This window comes from Mchenga conophoros, linkage group LG12 (genome assembly GCF_057382185.1).
Source record: "Mchenga conophoros isolate Kocher_MC1m ecotype Shallow Benthic linkage group LG12, M_conophoros_male_GT1.1, whole genome shotgun sequence".
In the NCBI taxonomy this organism is placed as follows: domain Eukaryota; kingdom Metazoa; phylum Chordata; class Actinopteri; order Cichliformes; family Cichlidae; genus Mchenga; species Mchenga conophoros.
In genome coordinates, this window is record NC_140537.1 from 27,498,683 (window position 1) to 27,518,179 (window position 19,497).

The following is a 19,497-nucleotide window of genomic DNA, read 5'->3' on the forward strand; positions in this document are numbered from 1 at the left end:
ATCAGCTGCTTTGGTTTCAAATATAGTCTGTTTACTCCTCACACAGGCTCGGTCATGATCTCAACGCCAGTGCTCGACGTCCGTCACGTATCATTTAGCTGCTTCTGACTGCCTTCTTGTCTTGTTGTGCGCATACGAAGGGATGTTGGTGTGAAACCAAATTTCCTGTGTAAAGGCGTTAAGGAATCATCAACAACAGCAGCAAATTCACACCTGTCTTTTGCCATTGTGTCACATGAGATCATGACTGGTAACAAAGAAAAGTAAGTGAAAGGTTTAAAAATGAAAGCAATCAGTTGATATTGTATGAGTCACTGCCAATTGGAAGTCACCGGTGAATCGTTGCTCAGGTTTTCAGGGTAATTCCTGATGAGCGTATTTTAATCACTGAAAGCTGGCTTGGGTTATGAGCAAAGGCAAATGAAACAAAGGTCGCAACAGTGTGAGGGGGTGTGTGCGCGGAGGCTGAAAAAGAGAGAGGCTGTGGTCTGTCTGGATAGTGACAGGATGTATGTGTGGTGTTGTTTCCTGTCTGGCTCACTGACATGGGGGCGAAAGCTGAAAAAAAATCTTTAAGACACCCTCACGCAGAGATAGTCGCGTCACAATCTTACAACTACGTGGGTTTATATGTGTGTGTTTTTAACCTAATATGCAGTCTGAGGCTACTGTAAATGCATGCTCAGCGACTTCACTGACAGCCATGATGAAGTGTGTAGTTTGAGTGTTTGTGTGCACATACTGCTGTGGACTGAAATTGCAGCCTCAGCAGGGAGAGGGAATGACAAAGTGTGAGCACTTCTGGAAGAGCAGCAGGCAGCCACAGGGGAGGGCGAAGAGGGAAGTAGGAACAAGAAGAAAGTGGAGTCAGAGGTTTGAGTGGGAGAGATCTGTGGGAAGGCAGACTGATTTTTAATGTGGGTTATGAGGAAACGAGGACAAAGACGTCAGATTACACCTCGTGATAAAAACCGTCCCACACTACACATAGAATATACTTTCACATCAGTGACCTATAGTTGTGGAATGACCTCAAGATTGTTGTCTTCACTGCCATAACAACTTTTATTGGAAAATAATTTAATAAAAGCATCAGAAAATACTCCTAAAACTTGGCTTTAGTGCTTGGGTGCTTATCAGTAGTTAAATATTCACAACTAAATATGTAAAATCCTATGATTAATTACTAGCTATTGTTTGTTATGAGGTTAATGTGTTTGAATGGTGTGATCAGATCTGACCAAAAGTGGCAAACACATTCACTTCTCATCATATTGACGTGTAGATATTAATAGATCTTGAGCCCACAATTACGCTCATGTACTTCAGACTGCTGAGTTAATGACAAATACAGAACACAAAATCCAGAGTTCGTTTAGGTTCCCCCCCCCCAACACACAACATGAAGGAGGCTTTGAAGTCACCAACATGGTAACTTAACTGTAACCATTCACCATGAATACCATCAGTCTGCTGCTCAGTCCCCCAAACAAAGAGTTTGCACTGTGTGATATTTGAAATTTAACTTTAAAAGGAAAATAAATTGTTTTATATTTCAAATTGAGAGGTGGCACTTTTTTTCTATAGTAGTCTGAAAGGTTTCTGCTAAGAAGACTTCCATCTAATTTGTGACTTCTCTTGTTGATCACAATGCTTTTAAGTTACTGTAAGTCTGACAATATGTCATTTTTTTAAAGATACAATACTGTGCAAAAGTCATGAATTATCTCTCATCTCTTCATGATTTGTTAGAAAAATTGGGAATGGGTTATTGAAACGTGCAAACATAAATCAAAAAAATGGACTGTTTTTTATGTAGTCTAGTCTCACTCATCGATTCACACACACACATTCATGCAGCATTTTATATATACCTAAGTGCTCTCTAACACTCACACACTCACACTCATACTTCATCATGTGGACTGGAGGAGTCTGAGATCAATCCCCCGACCTTCCAGTTGGTGGAGAACCCGTTCTAACCCCCAGGACACAAGGAGGACAATTTTGGCTTAAAAATGGTAAAATCCATATCCTCTTTCTTATAAGTTTCTGTTATTTATTTATGGAAAGTAAATAATAAATCTTCAAAAAATATATATTTTTCCAGCTCATGCATCAAAGATACACTTCATGACATACTGTAGTTGCTGTCTGCCATGCTTGACATGAACCTGTTACCACTACTCTGGAACCTGAAAAATATTGTTTAATAAATTGTTGACCCCAAAATAAGTTGTGCCAAAAATTGGTCCACCCCAAGGATTGGGTCCCTAGACACAAACGGAGTAATATAGTGTACGCGCTTAAGTGCCAGAAGGATTGCCATGATTTATACATCAGGGAAACCTGATGTAAAATCTAAAACCAAAGTGCCTAATGGCAAGACCTAAAGTTGTTGTTTTTTTGCTGAGTTTCCTGTTATGTGTAGACATAATACGGGTCTACATATCCTTTGAGTCAGGTGCCTTTTGTGCTTGAATGATTCATAGGTGAATGTCAAGCCGTTCAGGTATAAGGACATAAAAAAGAAGTGAAAAAAGCAGCCAATGTTCAAAGAAAAACTTTGAAAGGCCTCCAGAAAGTCTTCCGAACCAGCCCACTACACCACTTTAAAGCATTATTACATTATTACAAGAATTTGTTATTACATTGCTTCAAGAAATTCTAACTCCCTGGGAGCAAAGCAGTTTTATATAATGAGGGCAGACTTGAAACTTGTGGATAGTCCTGTATTTTCTGAGTAAAAGTTTCTCGTAACTGAAGTGCATCATGTCTTTTCCTTTGTGTCATTCCATCCACCGCCATTCACCTATTAAAAATTTATTGTGTGCTATTTTGTGATGAATATGGTTAGTGCTTATTCAGAGTTAATCCCACATGTTTCTCATTGCACACCACAGACGCAGCTAAAATAAATGCAGTTTGAGGAAACTACCTGACCTTTTAAAATGCAGTTGCGAATTTCTCATAAACATTTACTTCTTGTATCATACTTGAAATAAAACACACTGGACATCAGAAGTGGATAGGTCTGTGTTTAATAACCTACTTTTCCCAATGCCCCTTTGCAAAAAAAAGAAATCCATGCACTGTAATCCATAACTACCACACGCCTGAATCATAATTAATTAATAAAATGTCTGTGCTTTTCGTGTCTGCAGTGCAGCAGAGATTTTAGTTATGCTTTTTTAAATACTCCACAGAGCAGCTTTAAATTTTCCAGCAGAATAAAAACATTGTCAGTGCTGACATTTTATGTTTGCAGCATGGACCTACAACAGAAAAACACGGTGGTGCGGGATTAATCTACGCCGAAAAAAAAACACTCAGCCTTCAGTCTTTCCGCTGAAGGCAGGCGTTTCGACCGGGTAGGGAGGGTTTTAGCTCTCAGTATAACGTCATTCCACATAAAAACACGGGATAACCCCAAACTCCGACCACGTGCGCGGTAGGAAAATGAGGCTTGACGTCAGTGTCCATATGAGGAGTGCCGGCCAGACCAAATATGGTCGTTCCGCCTCTGACGTTGTTCCTACTGTGGAAAATAGGCGGGGTGGCGCCGACCCCGCCTACCGCGCAGCCGTTATCAATGAACAAGTGAAACTATGAACCTAGAGCCGATTGTAACCGGCCTGCAGGAGAGTTCAACAAGAACTCACAATATTAAGTCTTTTACTTTGAAAAATTTTTTGCATCTAAAATTGATACAACTTATATATTATAATTTTAGGGATTTTCTTTTTACCTGTCTAAACTGACTATTTTGTACAATTTATTATTTTTAACTTAACTTTCAACTACTTTTCAACAATGAATCCAATCAACGAACCTTTGGAAATAACTGGCAACGAGTTGGTTCACATACTTAGGACTCCCCGGGAACAGTACACCTCTGCAGGGTGCGTGGTGCTGGACTGCAGACCGTTTCTCGACTTTTCCTTGGCGCACATCTGCGAGTCCCGAAACGTGAACTGGAACGCCATGCTGCGTCGTAGATCCAAGAGTTCAGTGGTGGCTCTGGAGTGGCTCATTCCGGACAAGACGCTCAGGGCCCGGCTCCAGAGTGGGGAGTTCTCCCCAGTGGTGGTGGTGGATGAGAGAAGCAGCTCCATGGCCGAGTTGAAGGCGGAGAGCGTGTCCCAGATGCTGCTCACCGCCCTGCAAAACGAAGTTCACACGCAGATCTGCTTTCTGCAAGGTAAAAAGCATCACACGGTTTAAATCCATTTAAAAGCATATATATTTATTTTTAAATAGTTTAATAAAATTGTTGTTGACGTGTTTTTTAATGAATTACTAAGTCGTTAACGATCATCCATGCAATCATGATCGATTTGATCGAAAAGTGTTTCGATACAACCAAAACGATAAAGGAACGTTTAAAAAAATTCTAAATAGAGTTCATGTTTATAACAGCATTGTTGTTATTTGGCACAGATCATACATTTAAAGAGGACGTGTTGAAAGCTTACTGCTAACCTCATACTAATGTGACCTCTGTTTAGGTGGATTTGGGGCATTTTCTGAGGCCTATCCGGAGCTTTGCTACACTTCAACCATCAATCACTGCGCAGTGGAGCCAGAGCCAAAAGTGACAGGCCGGAGGACACCCGCGTATGATCAGGTGAGCTAAAAGTTATTAATATTTAAAAACAGAATATTACAATTAAAACGTTTTTGATTGTTTGTTTTGTTTTTTGTGTGATGAAAAGCCACAGACAAGACGAGACGAAACAGTTTAGTGATTGTTTTTGTTGTCAAATTGCAGGATGGTCCCGTGGAGCTGCTACCTTTCTTGTTTTTGGGCAGTGCCATCCACTCATCCCGCAGAGAGACTCTGGCTGCAGCCGGCATCACAGCTGTGCTCAACGTGTCCTCCACCTGTCCCAACTTCTATGAAGGGGAGTTTCAGTACCTGCGACTCACTGTGGAGGACACACTGGCTGCAGACATCAGAGCCTGCTTTTCTGCCGCAATTGCATTCATTGGTGAGTATTTCCAAACTGTGTTAGTATGTAACCTCTGAAATGAGAGTCCAGTCCAGTGTTTGCTCACAGAAATGTCAGTCCAAACTCCAACAAAGATAGAAGGCCCACTTAGAAAATTAAATCCATGTTAAATAAGCCTCCCCTTTGTATTTTTTAATAAAAACCTATAAAATTTTAAGCACCTTAAACTCCATAATCCATTTTCAGTCCTACACTTGGGGACCAACAATGTAATCATTAATGATCTGGTTACAAAACAACTGGATTATGGAGCTTAAGCTTGATGAAAGAGTTTATTAACACCTGATAGTTTTTATGAGCTTGTTTTGACCAGCTTTCCTTCTACAGTTGAGTTCAGGGGAAGGTGGAATTTGATTTAAAGGAACTTCCATTATAGCAGTGACTAGTGACTGAACGCTCATTTCCGGGGTGACAGCTCGTTTAGCCCAACTTTCTGTGCTGTCTGTTCGTAAAACATTACCGCCGATGTGAAATGAAGCACGGTATGCTGATTGCTCTTCCTGTTTTTGTCTCTTTCTCTTCCGTTTCCACATATAGACTCGGTGAAGCAGAGCGGTGGAAGGGTGCTGGTGCACTGTCAGGCAGGTATATCCCGCTCAGCCACCATCTGTCTGGCCTACCTCATGCACACTCAACGTGTCCGGCTGGATGAGGCGTTCGACTTCGTCAAGCAGCGGCGTTACGTCATCTCGCCAAACCTGGCTTTCATGGGACAGCTGCTGCAGTTTGAGACTGATGTTCTGTGTCAGGGATAAAGGCACAAATCCATCTGTGAAATTTAACTGACTCTCCTGCCTCTTGGCATATTGCGCTGGACTCGCTGCACTACCAGGACTCAAACCACATGCATAAATGTGTTGTTGGTACTGTTGAAAAGTTCACTTTGTACATTCAGAGGAAAGCTAAATGTGTTGCTGGCATCACATGGTTGCAGTCATATTTTGAAAATGCTATATTTTAGCAATGTAAACCACAGTGTCATGGAAACATTATGAAAAACTGTGATTCTGAGCCAGCTAGCTGGAACAGCTATGAGGTAATTTCCCTGACGTTATACTTGAGTGGAGTTGTGCCTGCCTGTTTGGTTTGTGTGTGTGTGTGTGTGTGCACGTGCAGGTGTGTTATTTTGTGTGACTTCTGTGCCTGATTGATTGGAAGGGCTGACTTATTTTCATACACTTTTAACCACTGTGACATGATATGTCTTTTGTAAGGAAACACTGTGTTATCTTCTTATAGCAATAGTTCATTATTCTCACGTTTAGAAAGTTAGAAATGCACCTACCACAGCTGGTATCATTCTATATCCTGAGACAGATTGGTACACTCAAACTGGAAAAAGTTGTTTTTGTTTTTTTTAATTGTGTAAATATATTTTGTTATTTATTTCAGTATTTCTTATGACAGTGTTACTGACATCAATAATTCTTACTGCACTTTATACCTTTGGCTTCCTGCTGTTTTTCCACTGAAATAAAACATGCTGGAACATATGAAAACCGTGTGAGCGGAAAAAACTGTTTTACACACTACTGTCCACCACATCTCACTACTTGTACTACTTATACACACTAATCCAGTCATCGTTCACCGCACAGACAAAACAATGAGGCCATCGAGTCCCAGGTGCATTTCAGTGTTTTCAGAGCGCATTACAAATGCATAATTTCACACGCTGACCTTGCTGCTTTCGGCTGCTCTTGCTGAATCAGAAGGCATTAAAAAACATTGGGCTGCTGAGCGTTTTCATGGATTATCCTGTGGCAAGTGGGTTTTGCAGTCTGAAGTCCCTTTTGACCTCAACAGCCAGCAATGGGAATTTCACATCCTCTCATTCAACTAACATGAATCGCTTTAGGCACATGACAGGAAGTCTGCTAAAAGAAATTACAGGTAAGAGGGAAAGTCATTAAAGTTATTTCTAATCAGGAAGTTTGGAAAGTCCAAAACACCTATTTGTGTTTATAGCATTTTAATCTGACTAAAACCAGTTTTAAACAGGTAAATAATATAAATTACTGGACTTTTTTCTTTATTTTCAAATTTCAGCTGTACTTTTATCAGTATTGTCAAGGCTCATGGTTGTTTCAACACAGTATTAAAAAACCAGTCAGCTCTATATTCAACTGGTTCAACTGAAATAACAAAGAACTATTACCAACACTTGCGAAAAGACCAGCTACCACTATCACCACTGCTTCATTTCCTGATGCTAATTAAGTCACCCACACTTCTGTTTTGGCCATAGCTAAAGTAGTCCACGTCCTCTCATGCGCAAATATCCATTACCCAACACGTAAGCAAGCGTAGCTGTTCTGCTTGACTTTTTTCTTCCATTAGCTACAGTTTTCCATGCAGAGGGCAAAGAAATGCCCAGTGGTTTTCAGGTTGGACTTGAAACTGAGCGATCACGTTAAATAAAGCCCCTAAAAAACTGCATTTAATCTGGTGTGAGTCCATTTAAATGTACTCATCAAAAGCACACAAATATGAGCTCAAACTAATTTTTTTATGTATGTTTTCATCATTTTTCTTAGTCTTCCATCAGATACATTTCTTAAAACTTTATTTCTTCTTTTTCCTGAGGGGGTTGGGGCTCAGATTTAATTTTAGAAAAAATAAATAAACATCCTTATTTTCTAATCTATTCAATGTTGATCTTTATATTTCAGGCCAAAATAAACACTTTGCACTCTTCTGAAACCATCAGAGGGTGATCTGTTTTTCCATCGGCTTCTTTGTAAATCACTTTAGATGAATGAGTTCAACAAAAACAGGAAAAAAGAAACAAAGACAAACAAATATTTGATTTTGGAGCAGATCAAAACTAAACAATCATTAGTAAGAAGTAACTAAGTACAAATTCTCATCACCAATTTGGAGGTTTTATTATATCTGTGCATTTTATTCTATTTATTTAATAGTGTGCTTTTTGTTCGACTACTACTGCTGTGGTCACCAGTTCAGATTTTACTTTTAAGAGACCTGTGTTTAAACTTGAAATTAGAACTCACTGTTAATGATTAAACCAGTGCATCAAATGGTTTAAATAAACTGCAAAAAAAAATGTAATCATAAAAACAAAAGAGATATGGGGAATCTAGAATAAAATGTGTTATTTGGTTTCTGTAACCAGATTTAGGTCTGTACAGCAAGATTAATACTTTCTAAAAAGTAGTATTATACACATATGTGACATACAGCTCCAAAATGCTACAAACACGTTGATGAATCAGAACTGATAAACAAATAATATAATACATACATATATAACATATAAGTCGCAAAACCTTTTCCCTTCAGTGCACAGTTTATTAATAGCCTACTTCAAGTCATATATGATGAAAATATTTGTGCATTAAGCAGACATTTACACAAGACTTTGATTTGTATTACTGGTATTTTTGCACTGTTACTAGTTAAGCAACTATGCTGGTACTTCTTTCACTGCCGCAGGTGATTTCAAAAGAAATGAAGACAACACAGATATTTCTCTGTGTTGTCTTCAAAACAGATCGTGCTGGATACGTTTGTAGTGAAACAGTGCTCTCTAGTGACAACTTTTGGAATGAAAAGAAATAAATAATGACTCAAAAGTATCCAGCAGATGATGCCAGCAGACTGTTTATTAACTAAGGCCACCAGAAAACCAAGTTGTATAGCTCTTTTGCATACACACACACACACACGCGCGCACACTTCAAATGTGCATTTTAGACATTAAATCACCACTGGTGTCATTTAATTTGTCCTCAAATACCAGTACAGGAAACAGACTGTATCACCTCCCCTCTACTCGAATGCGGCTCTCATCAGTCAGTTACGACTCAGTCAGCCTGCCTCATTAATAAAACTGGCTCAAACTGTAGGTCCCATCTGTGTCCAGATAAAACTAGGCCAATCATATTACATGAGGCTCTGGAAACACGTAATTGATGTACATGTGTAGCGTACTGTATGTACAAGAGGAAGCATATAAGAGATTAGGGATTAGCAGAGAGGATCACACTTCCTTTGGACATGGCATTACACAGTGTTTGTTATCTACGGCTGAAGACTGTGTCACTCAAAACAAGAAATCCCATTTAGAGAAAACCACATGATGAGGATGAGCAACACGATACTGTAAGCTGGAGAATTACAACGCATTCATGTAACATGCGCGCACGCACACATGCACTGACCTGCATGCACACACACACACACACACACACATGCACAGAGGTGTAGTTATTTGGGAAAATGACTGCATGGTCATTTGGGAGCACTCCCTGTAATTGTTTGCAGGTTGCACACACACACACACACACAAACAAACATATTTGTACCTTCATGGCTAATGGATAGCACATTCCTCATCCAGTCATGGGTATGTTAGAGAGATCATAATATATTTTGCTATGTATGGATATTTTCTCCAAACCGTGTACTATAGAACATTGCAGGACTGGTTTACCTACTGAGGCCTCTGGAAACCTTCAAATAAACAGGAGAAAAAGGAGGGACCTCACTCTGTCGTCAAAGTGGGACAAAACTCACTGACCCTAATACAGAGCTTAACTTGAAAGACAAGGCGTACCTTTTCTGGCTAAATTTTCCTTGATCTCCACACACCATCTCTCTCAAGGTTTATAAATCGCACACTGGTACACATAATAGTATGAGTACCTGAGTGTACACACCCACACATAGAAAACAGAAAACCGTTTAAAGCCAGTAATTCCAAAAGGTCTAAATTGAAAGCTTCCAAAGGGCAGGTATTGTGCTATAATTGATTTGGACCAGAACCATAATGTCCACAGACTCCCACCAGACCACAGCCCTACATTATTCTGACCTGCAGTAATCTCATTTTCAAGACCCTGTTAAAAAGGTAAGGAATTAAAAAGAAATTTGAAGTTATTTTGAACACAATGAAACTGTTCAAAAGCTCCTGGAGTTTTTTTGTTTTTTTTAAGAGTGAGAGTCCTTTCCAGACCAAGTACCAACTTTTCCAATGTGGATATCAAAGAAAAATTGCTTATCCACTGATCCACTGATCCATGGCAGCAGAGTTCCCTCCAGGCTTGTGAACTGTATGTGTGAGTGCATGCATGCTTGTATATCACATGCTCTTACACAACAGGCACTTCATAAGCAGTGTACTGTGCACTGAACACTGTGTGCCGCTCACTCACTATAACCTCGGCATCACTGACATACCCCTCACCCCCAGAATGCATTTTCAGCGTGTTACAAAGCATGGTTCACCCACGGAAACAGAGACACTTGATTGGAGTGCACTCTCCTGCTAAAAGCTTTATTCTCTCCCCCTTTATATTTAGATTCTGTAGCGTGGAGCGAGAAATGTACGACCATTATTGACTGCTGCTTCTGGTCACAGAATCAGAGAGCAGGCCACCCAATTGTAATTCCATGGGTGGCTAGCTGGGCTTCTTCCTCATTAGAACAGCAATGTGTGGGGGACGCACTACAAAAACAAACAAACAGAACCTCTACCCACACACCATTCATAAGATCGTGTGTGTATATGACCGGTAAATGTGTGTGTTGTTTGTTTGTGTGCGTTTATTTGACAGAGGCCACCTACCTACTTTCAAACAGCACAGGATAAACTCTGCTGCTGTTTGTTTTATGGCCAAGTTAAACAGCCAGTATGACGTAGGTTTCAATGGATAATTGAACGTTCAGGCCCTTGATCTCAGGTAGGCAACAAATCAGAGGGATGATAGATGTCTCTTCTTCTAGGGATAGGAAGTGTTGCATGGTGCATAACTGCAGAGGGATTTAAATAGAAGTCAAGTGATGATGTAAATGCATGAGCACAGAACATTACAATGAGTGCCTTATTCCCTCACCCTGCACCTCGCACAGTGAGCAGAGGTGGAAGGTAACACGGTGCGTTTATCCAGGGAGTGGAGAGGTAGATGAGCATGAGGAGATTTCAGATTTCACAAGGACATAATTCACTTTTACTGCACCATTTAATTGATGGTTGTCATTACCCATGGACTGGATTTGATATGCAAAATCTGTAACTACATAAAATGTATGATTTATTGCTTTAGATCCTTAATCCAGAGGGTGGATCAGTCAGTACCTAATGCATCAATAATTTAAATCTCCGAAGGGGTTCATCTTTCAAAATGAAGAATTTGTTTTATTAGAATTCTTAGACATTTGTGGTTTTACTGTATTATAAAGGTGTGACTACTTTCTCGCACGTAAAATTGAGCCTGCCTTTGTGATTATGAGCTGGCAATCTGTATTGATTTGGACGCTCACAAAACACATTGAACTGTGCACATAAACCCTGCCTCAAACACTGAGGTGTTTTTCAGCTTGTACAATCTTAGACACTGTGCTTACCTTACCTAATCTCATTAAAAATCTGAGAAAAAGCTTTTAACAAGACTGGGCAGCTAAAACATGGATGGCATTTCCCTTTAGTATTACACTGCGCCTTTATCTAGACCTCCAGCACTGAAGGAGTTATTGAGGACTAAGTGAAAAAATCGTTTAAAAACCAAAGAATGATATAATGTCACACAGGCTTTTTGCTTGAAAAGCATAAATGTGAAGTTGCCACATCTTGAGGAAAAATGATGATGGTGATGGTAATGATGACTGTGCTGTTTACCCTGGAGTCCCTGGAATGAAACAAATGTTTTCAGTAAAGCAGATGGCATCGTCTCTGCTCTCCCAGCTGGACATCACAGCGTCCTGTGGAGTTAATTGACCGGAGCAGTGCCACCCAACAAGCCATTTCTAATATAACTGCGTTGGCTGAGACGCTTGGGTATAGATATAATTTGGGAGGTGGGGGGCTGTACAAGGATGGAGGAAGCAAACATCCCATGACGCTCGGCTTCACAGTGACATCACCGGGTCTAAAAGAAGAGGGAGATGGGAGGCACCCCACTTATTAGGTTTCGTCGTAAGGTCCTGTTCACAAGTGAAGATGCTGCTGCCCCTCTGCGAGGAAATCTGCGAGGTGCATCAGCGGAGCGGCTGAATCATGGCATCCCGGTAAACTTCTGAAGCGCCAGGGACCACAAAAAAAAACTCATGAGACGCACCGACTTGAGCTGCTCTGCGAGGATCTTTTTATTACTGAAACAACAACGTGTTTTGAAAGCAGATGTGACATCGTGCGCAGGAGAGCTGGAGAGCTTGAGGTTGTTCTTTGTGTTCTTTCTTGATTGGAAACGCTGGTATTCCTGTGAAACATCATAATCTTTCAACAGACAATCAGTGTAAATATCCCACCGCATTGGTTTTATTTCGCGTCATCTAAAATCACTCTTTTATTTTTCGCTATTCGAACGAGATTGTCAGGTATACGCGCGTCTCCAAACGAGGACGCACGGAAATCAGACCAATTTACTCTAATCTGATCTCTGATATCCAACAACGCCTCACCGTAAATGGCCCCAAATTAGATCGTTTTAAATTAAATCTTTCCATTTTCATGACATTAACTGAAAAAGGATCGGTCTGTGTAAACAATCAAGTTTTAATTCTTCAGGGTGCGATGTAACTCTGCGAGGGCGAACGCCCAGCAGTGATTATTTTTTTCTTTTTCTGTTTCTGTTTTTGTGGAGAAGAACGGGTTTTGAAAAGTGGCAATGCGTTTTGATTGAAAAGATCCGCGTCTTGACGCGTTCCCCAGGACTGTTTGTTGCACATAAAATGGATTTGGAAGACCTGCCGTGGAGGGTGCAAGGGAGTGATCATTTGCGAACAACACAGTGACAAAACTAGAACGGCTGAGGTAAATATGCCAAATAATTATCAATTTATTACAAAATGTATTTTAATGTAAATATACTGTTTTATTAAGGACAAAAATGCGTGATAATCTAAGAGTGTTTAACACTTTATACATTTTTTAAAATATTTTGCATGTTTATTTGTTTGTTTTTGTTTGCTTGTTTTAAATTTAAAGCCTCTTGGAAAAATAATCCCAGCATGGCCTCGGTTCAGGACAGCGGCTGCTCCATGGAGCTGAGTGGCTGGAACAGCAGTGTGAGCGGCTCGGGATCCTCCGTGCCATGCAACCAGAGTGTCCTCAATCCTGCCCCCTACTCCCCGGAAGCAACGGCGGCCTTTGCCACCGCCATAACCTTAATGGTCATCTTCACTATCGTCGGGAACATCATGGTCATCATCGCTGTCCTAACCAGCCGGTCACTCCGAGGTCCGCAGAATCTGTTCTTGGTGTCATTAGCTGCTGCGGACATTTTAGTGGCCACACTCATCATCCCCTTTTCTTTAGCCAACGAACTGCTTGGCTACTGGTACTTCAAGTCTCTGTGGTGTGAGATCTACCTGGCGCTGGACGTGCTGTTCTGCACCTCCTCCATCGTGCACCTGTGTGCCATCTCTTTGGACCGCTACCTGTCAATCTCCAGGGTCACTTACGGACGTCAGCGGACACCCAAACGCATCAAAGCCGCTATTGTGGTGGTGTGGCTCATCTCTGCCATTATCTCCTTCCCTCCCCTGCTCTCTTTGAACAAGAGTGAGGGTGGCGACAAGGGGAGTGAGAGAGGACCTCAGTGCCAGCTGAATGATGAGCGCTGGTACATCCTTTACTCCACCATTGGCTCCTTCTTCGCTCCATGTCTCATCATGATCCTGGTCTACGTAAGAATTTACCAAATAGCCAAGCAGAGAACACGCTGCCCACCAGGAGAGCCCAGGAAAGATGGGGTTGGCTGTGCAACACCAAGTCAGCCTCCTCGGCATGTACAAGCCAATGGGAAGGATGAAGAAGAAAGCACACCTCCTTCATCCAACAAAACCTCAAATGCCAGACCCCCCACCCTCGCTATCACACCTTCTCCAGCTCCAGCAGAGTCTCAAACCTCCCCAAATCCCACACCCAATAATCTCCTGCAGCCTCCATCCCCTTCTCCAGCCGTGCCCACGGCCACAGAGGTTGATACCTCTTCACAAGTCCCCTCAACCCCCTCCACTGTGCCTCAGTCTGCCACCAAGACTAAAGCGGAGGGGAAGAAGGGCAAGCGTCTGCAAAAGAAAAAGGCTGACAATAACAATGCTGACAGTTCAAGCACAGAGAGCGATATGGAGCACAGCCATGGAGGGGGACGCGGCAGCACCAGCATGCCAGGGTCTCCTGCTGGAGGGGGGATCCACTCCCCAGCCTCAGTCAAGCGCTACCGCGACATGATTGCCACTTCAAAGGGGGCTCGTCTGGTGCCAGGGAGAAAGTCAAAAACAGATAACAACCCTGGAGCAGCGAGGCGTAAAGCCATGGTCAACAGAGAGAAACGTTTCACCTTTGTCCTGGCAGTGGTCATTGGTGTCTTTGTGGTGTGCTGGTTCCCCTTCTTCTTCTCCTACTCTCTCCAGGCAGTGTGCCCAGAGACTTGCACCATCCCAGGTCCACTCTTTACATTTTTCTTCTGGATTGGTTACTGCAACTCCTCACTCAACCCAGTCATATACACCATCTTTAACAAAGACTTTAGAAAGGCCTTCAAAAAGATACTGTGCAGAAGCACCAAGGGTACTTTCTTTTAGCACATAAAATTGCTGTATAGAAAATGGACATTTCTGAGGCATAAAAAAACAAAACAAAACAAAAACCAATCATGTTCCAGAACACTTAAAGGGCTGTTTAAAAAAATACGTCATATGTAAAAACTGAGAGCCACTTTTACAGCCACAGCGTGTAAACACAAACCCCGGACTGTGAAATCTCAGCTCGCAACTGGTTGACAGATTTTTACAGAGTGAGGCGAAGAAACAGACGATGAAAAAGCAGCTGAGCGAGACACTATTAACCTGCTTAGTACTTTAGTATTTCTGATAAGACTTTGAATCCAAAGTTTTATCTTTGGATGACAAGGAATAATAGATAATCCTGGGAGACAGAGGGGGGCAGCATGATAGAAGAAATGTAAATACACTATAAAACTTATAGAAGGCAGAAAACAAGTGGGAATTAACTCTGTGAATGAATACAACATATTTTTTTATACATGTTTTGTAGTTATCAAAAACTTTGGGACTAAAGAAGACAGGTAAAAGTAAGGACAAGTGGCCTTAGATTCCTGTGAGCCTAGGGCCCTTTACTTATCAATAGACAACACAAGGAGCACATAAGATTAGTGATGATTCCCTACGTCTGCAGTTTCAACTGTGTCTGTAGTCTCAATCGCAAAGCTGCAGGGCAAACATGTGTTCCTTGATTTTTATCTAAAAATGCAACAACAAGAGAAGGTTGCTGACAATCTCAAATGTGATAGCACAAACAAGGGCACCCTTTCAGACTTAACTCGGAGATTTTGTGCAGAAAGCCTTCATGTGAAGCCCTGCCACCTTGCTTTTGGCTTCACTGGTCATAATGGACACTCAGGTTGTTTATAATGACACTCTTGGCTTTCACCTTTCATGAAATATTCAATAAAAATTAACTTTGGATGATGGACTTGATATAAAATCCCATGTATGATGCTGAGAAGTAGACGAAAAGTGATGAGACTGCATCTCATACTCTTAGCTTACAGTTTTCTTTCTTTTAACTTAACCTGTAGAATCACCCTAATTGACTTGCCTGAGCTTCTCTTTCAATGAACTGCCTCAGTATTTGGACATTCGAGCAACATTCAAAGATAATTAGAGCATCTTCAAACCCTTTCAGTGTTTTTTCACAGTATCAAATGGGAGGTGCGTCTCCTAAAAATAAAAACCACCAGATTCTTATCATTCTACTGGCAAGCATTAACTTTCACAAAACAAATCCTGCTTTGTGCAGCATTATTTACCAGGTAAACATTTTATATTGACTGTAACGCCGAGATGAACAATGCAATTATGGACGTGTGATGTTCCCCCTAATTACACCTACAGGGGTTATACTGAGAACTGTTTGTCTGAGTCACTCCTTACCGATGCCTCTGGCACATCATCTTCTGCAGTGGACCTCTACATGGCACATTCGACACGTTGCTGAGAGGCAAGAAGATGAATGGTACTTTTATTTTTCTCACCAAGACACTAAAGCTTTGTGAGTTTCCTGGACAAGAAAAAAAAGAAGGAAAAAAAACCAAGAAAATGTGTCTGTAACTGTGAACAGCACATGTTTATTGACTCAATGGGACAAGGGCTGTCAGCAGCAACACATCAATTTAGTAACGGTCTAATTCTGCTGACTTGTGTGAGCGTGTGTGTGTATGTGGGCGAGTGTGCGAGCGTGCATGCGTGTTGACTCTTGTTTTTCCTTAAAAAGTGTCAGTGCCTCCTCTGGCTGCTATGTACTACAGATCTACTGTACTGACAGATTTCCTGCATCTGGTTGTCTGTAATGTTTATGATGAATTTGGAGGAAAGATCGGTAGTGTGTCGCTACACTGGGACAGTCTTAATGATCTAAAAGTGAATGTTTTTTCTGTGACATCGAGTACATGGCTTTTTAAAGATCACCCTCAAGGGACCAAAGAGCCTCACAGGACACCAGCCTGACTCAGTGAAATCTGGCCCTGTGTTTCTGTAATGAAATATCAGTTTATATTTGGTGTATGTGACGGGAGGCAAAGATTGAAAACACTGTATTATTTATTTCAAACCAGTTTGTGTGTTCTGTTACCTATTTATTGTTCAGTTACTGTGCTTTTATTCTGAAAAACCAATTGAATTGGAAGCGATCAGAGACTGAAAAGACTGTACAGAGTTTTAATATCCTGAACAAGAGCAACATTGACTTCTGCCATCAAGCTCTTGCTTTGTGAGACTGGGCTATATTTAAGCTCGGGGTTGGGGGGGATGCATTTGTGTTGAACTGAAGGAACATGAACTTTGAGTTATGTGCATACAATGCAACATTTATTCATCATTGTTTCATCTAGTTATAGTACAGTGAAATGTTCAATCAGAGATACAAGCACACGCATTGATGTACAATCTATATCGCAACAGAAAAATGTCTCCTCACCAGTGCTACTGCTGTCAGATGTCTCCTGAAAAAGTAATGAAATATGAAAATGTCAATAGCAACCATAGCCAGTTTTATTTGGATGATTTGCAGTGCATTAAGGCCTGATAATCCATATCACGCAGAGCTGCTAGGAGATTTAAATAACTGATGAAACCAAATGGTTGCAAGCAAGAGCTCTGTGCACTTATACAACTGTTCCCTGTCCTCATTTAAAATGATTATTTTCTCTCCAGTAACACAAACAGCTATAGCAACTCAATTATGACAAAAATAGCCACAGAGGTCATGGATTCATGGCTGCTTCCAATAACCATGAGTTGCAATGCTGCTCAAACTTACCATTCATGGCTTTATGTGGTGAGACTGCTGCTTTGTTTGTTTGTTTTTTAAAAAGTAAGAATTAGAGCTTAAAGGTAACAGATGCAGTATTCTGCCTGTTGAGCACCATCCTTTTCCCGGAAACCGCCTGAATTGTCTTTTCCCCAACTGTGTTTGGACCAAACTGCCTGGTCTGAGCTTTGCAATCATCTATCTCCCATCTGTCATCATCTCCTTCCAGTTTGGAAATAAAGCCGCTTGAAAAAGCACAAGTCATTCCCTGGTTCGTTTGTTTTATACATCTCCACATGATACAACAATAATAATAATAATGATAATGATAATAAAAATCATTTCCAGACCAGACAGAGAATTAGCAGTGAGTTGTTTCACAAATCTGTGATGTTTTCGTGACATACATGTCAAACCGAAGCGCAATGCAATGCAATTTCCAGCCATTATGAAATTGCCTTAAATGGGAACACAACTTGGGAAAATAGTCCATAACACTGTGGGTTGATGGCTGTTCAAGATGTCACAGCAAAATCTCCTATCACAGTGGGACATGAGAAGTAGGCCATAGCAGAAACAGCATAATGTCACCTACTGCCAGCGAACACAGAGGAAGTCTGTAAGGAATTAGAGCATCATTCCAAATATCACACACAGACACATACACACACTCCCCGCACTGACTGTCTCATATTCTATTCAAGCCACACACAGAATCAGACACACACACACACTTATTGTGACAGCTTGTTATATTTGAGGTCATCAGGCCTATGGTGAATTGTAATTGATTTATGCTGATGTGCTGTTTGGCCATTTGTCTGCACTGAATCGAGCCTCTCTGTCCTGCTTTACCTTCACACACACACACACACACACACACACACACACACACACACACACACACACACACACACACACACACACATACAAGTTTCCACTCAAAGAACACCAAAATGTTGCCCATCTTTTCCTCCACACTGTTTCATTTCCATATTCAGCACTGTGTGTGAACAGATAACTTATCATAGCCAAGCAATGGGAGCAGTGAGCTGTATGTTTACAATGTTGTATATTCACACAAACACAGTGTCCCTAAGCCCCTTATTCTCTGGCCTCAGCTAGAATATAAAGAAAGCCTGATTGGGACGGTGGACTCTCCAGGGCAAAAATGGAAAGAGTCCAACTACCACGACACTCAACACATTAGCTTCTTACTCACAAAAGACAGTGGACAGACTCCTAAACAAGCGAAGCCGATACATGCAAGGACACACTCGGACGCATACTGAAACACAGACGCACATCAAGTTTAATTTAGAGATTTATGATGGATTTAGTATTGTTCTGTATGAATATGTATGTGTTTAGAGGGCGTTCTAGCGCCGAGCATTTTTCTTTTCCAATCGCATCCACGATATAATGCCAGATAAATTTCTTCCCCCTGTAATTTGACTGTTGAAAACACCCAAGAGGCAGAATGAAAAATGAGAGACAGAACAGAGGCAAGCTCTCTACCCATCGAAGGTGGAGATATTAAAATGCACTCTCGCTCGGTGAAGGCTGTGATAAAAAATGTCATTTTTAGGGGGCATGGGCAATTATGATTAAAATCGCTCAAGGAGTCTGTGACTGTTTAACAGAGTGCCACTTGATGGGGGTATGTGTGAGTGTGTGCTCTTACGCATCTCATAAAATTTCGTTTTACAAAGATTTTGTTAAAGGAAAGAGCCGGGATGTAAAACAGGCATTTCCAGCCTTGTTTTGATGCGTTGTGCGTTTGGATGGAAATTCAAAGCACAAAGTGGACGTACCTTAGTAGGTAGTTAACACGGCAAAAAATTAGGTCCTAATATGAAAAATCCAGCAATGCATGAGTGTGCAAGAGAGGGGAAGGCTGAAGAAAAAATAACGAAATATTGTTGAAACAGAAAATAGAAATTTTGATTTAAAAATACAGTCTGGCTAATGGGAAGTGCTGCACAGGACCCGCATATGACAAGACGCGTAACGGTTTGACTAACAAAAACAGAAAGTGACACAGAGCCAGAGGAAACCAAGAACTCAAGATAAAACAAGAAGGAACTAATCAGAGACCACATGATTCGTCACATTTAGACTGTTACCCGTGAACTTGACATCAACAGCTTTCATCACGAGAAGAAAAAAACTAAACCAACTAACTGATAG

The 19,497-nt window shown here is 41.1% G+C and overlaps 2 protein-coding genes across 2 annotated transcripts; both read left to right on the forward strand.

Annotated features, from left to right (window-relative positions):
• The first annotated feature begins 3,590 nt into the window (after positions 1–3,590).
• dusp2 (dual specificity phosphatase 2) lies at positions 3,591–6,516 on the forward strand. The gene is made up of 4 exons (XM_085294937.1): positions 3,591–4,201; positions 4,509–4,627; positions 4,772–4,991; positions 5,550–6,516. The coding sequence occupies exons 1-4, from the start codon at positions 3,814–3,816 to the stop codon at positions 5,765–5,767; spliced, it is 945 nt and encodes a 314-aa protein (XP_085151063.1). The 5' UTR covers positions 3,591–3,813; the 3' UTR covers positions 5,768–6,516.
• Positions 6,517–11,910: 5,394 nt separating this feature from the next.
• Positions 11,911–17,569, forward strand: adra2b (adrenoceptor alpha 2B). The gene is made up of 2 exons (XM_085294938.1): positions 11,911–12,786; positions 12,961–17,569. Exon 2 carries the CDS (start codon positions 12,984–12,986, stop codon positions 14,559–14,561), a length of 1,578 nt encoding a protein of 525 aa, XP_085151064.1. The 5' UTR covers positions 11,911–12,786; positions 12,961–12,983; the 3' UTR covers positions 14,562–17,569.
• Positions 17,570–19,497: the final 1,928 nt, after the last annotated feature.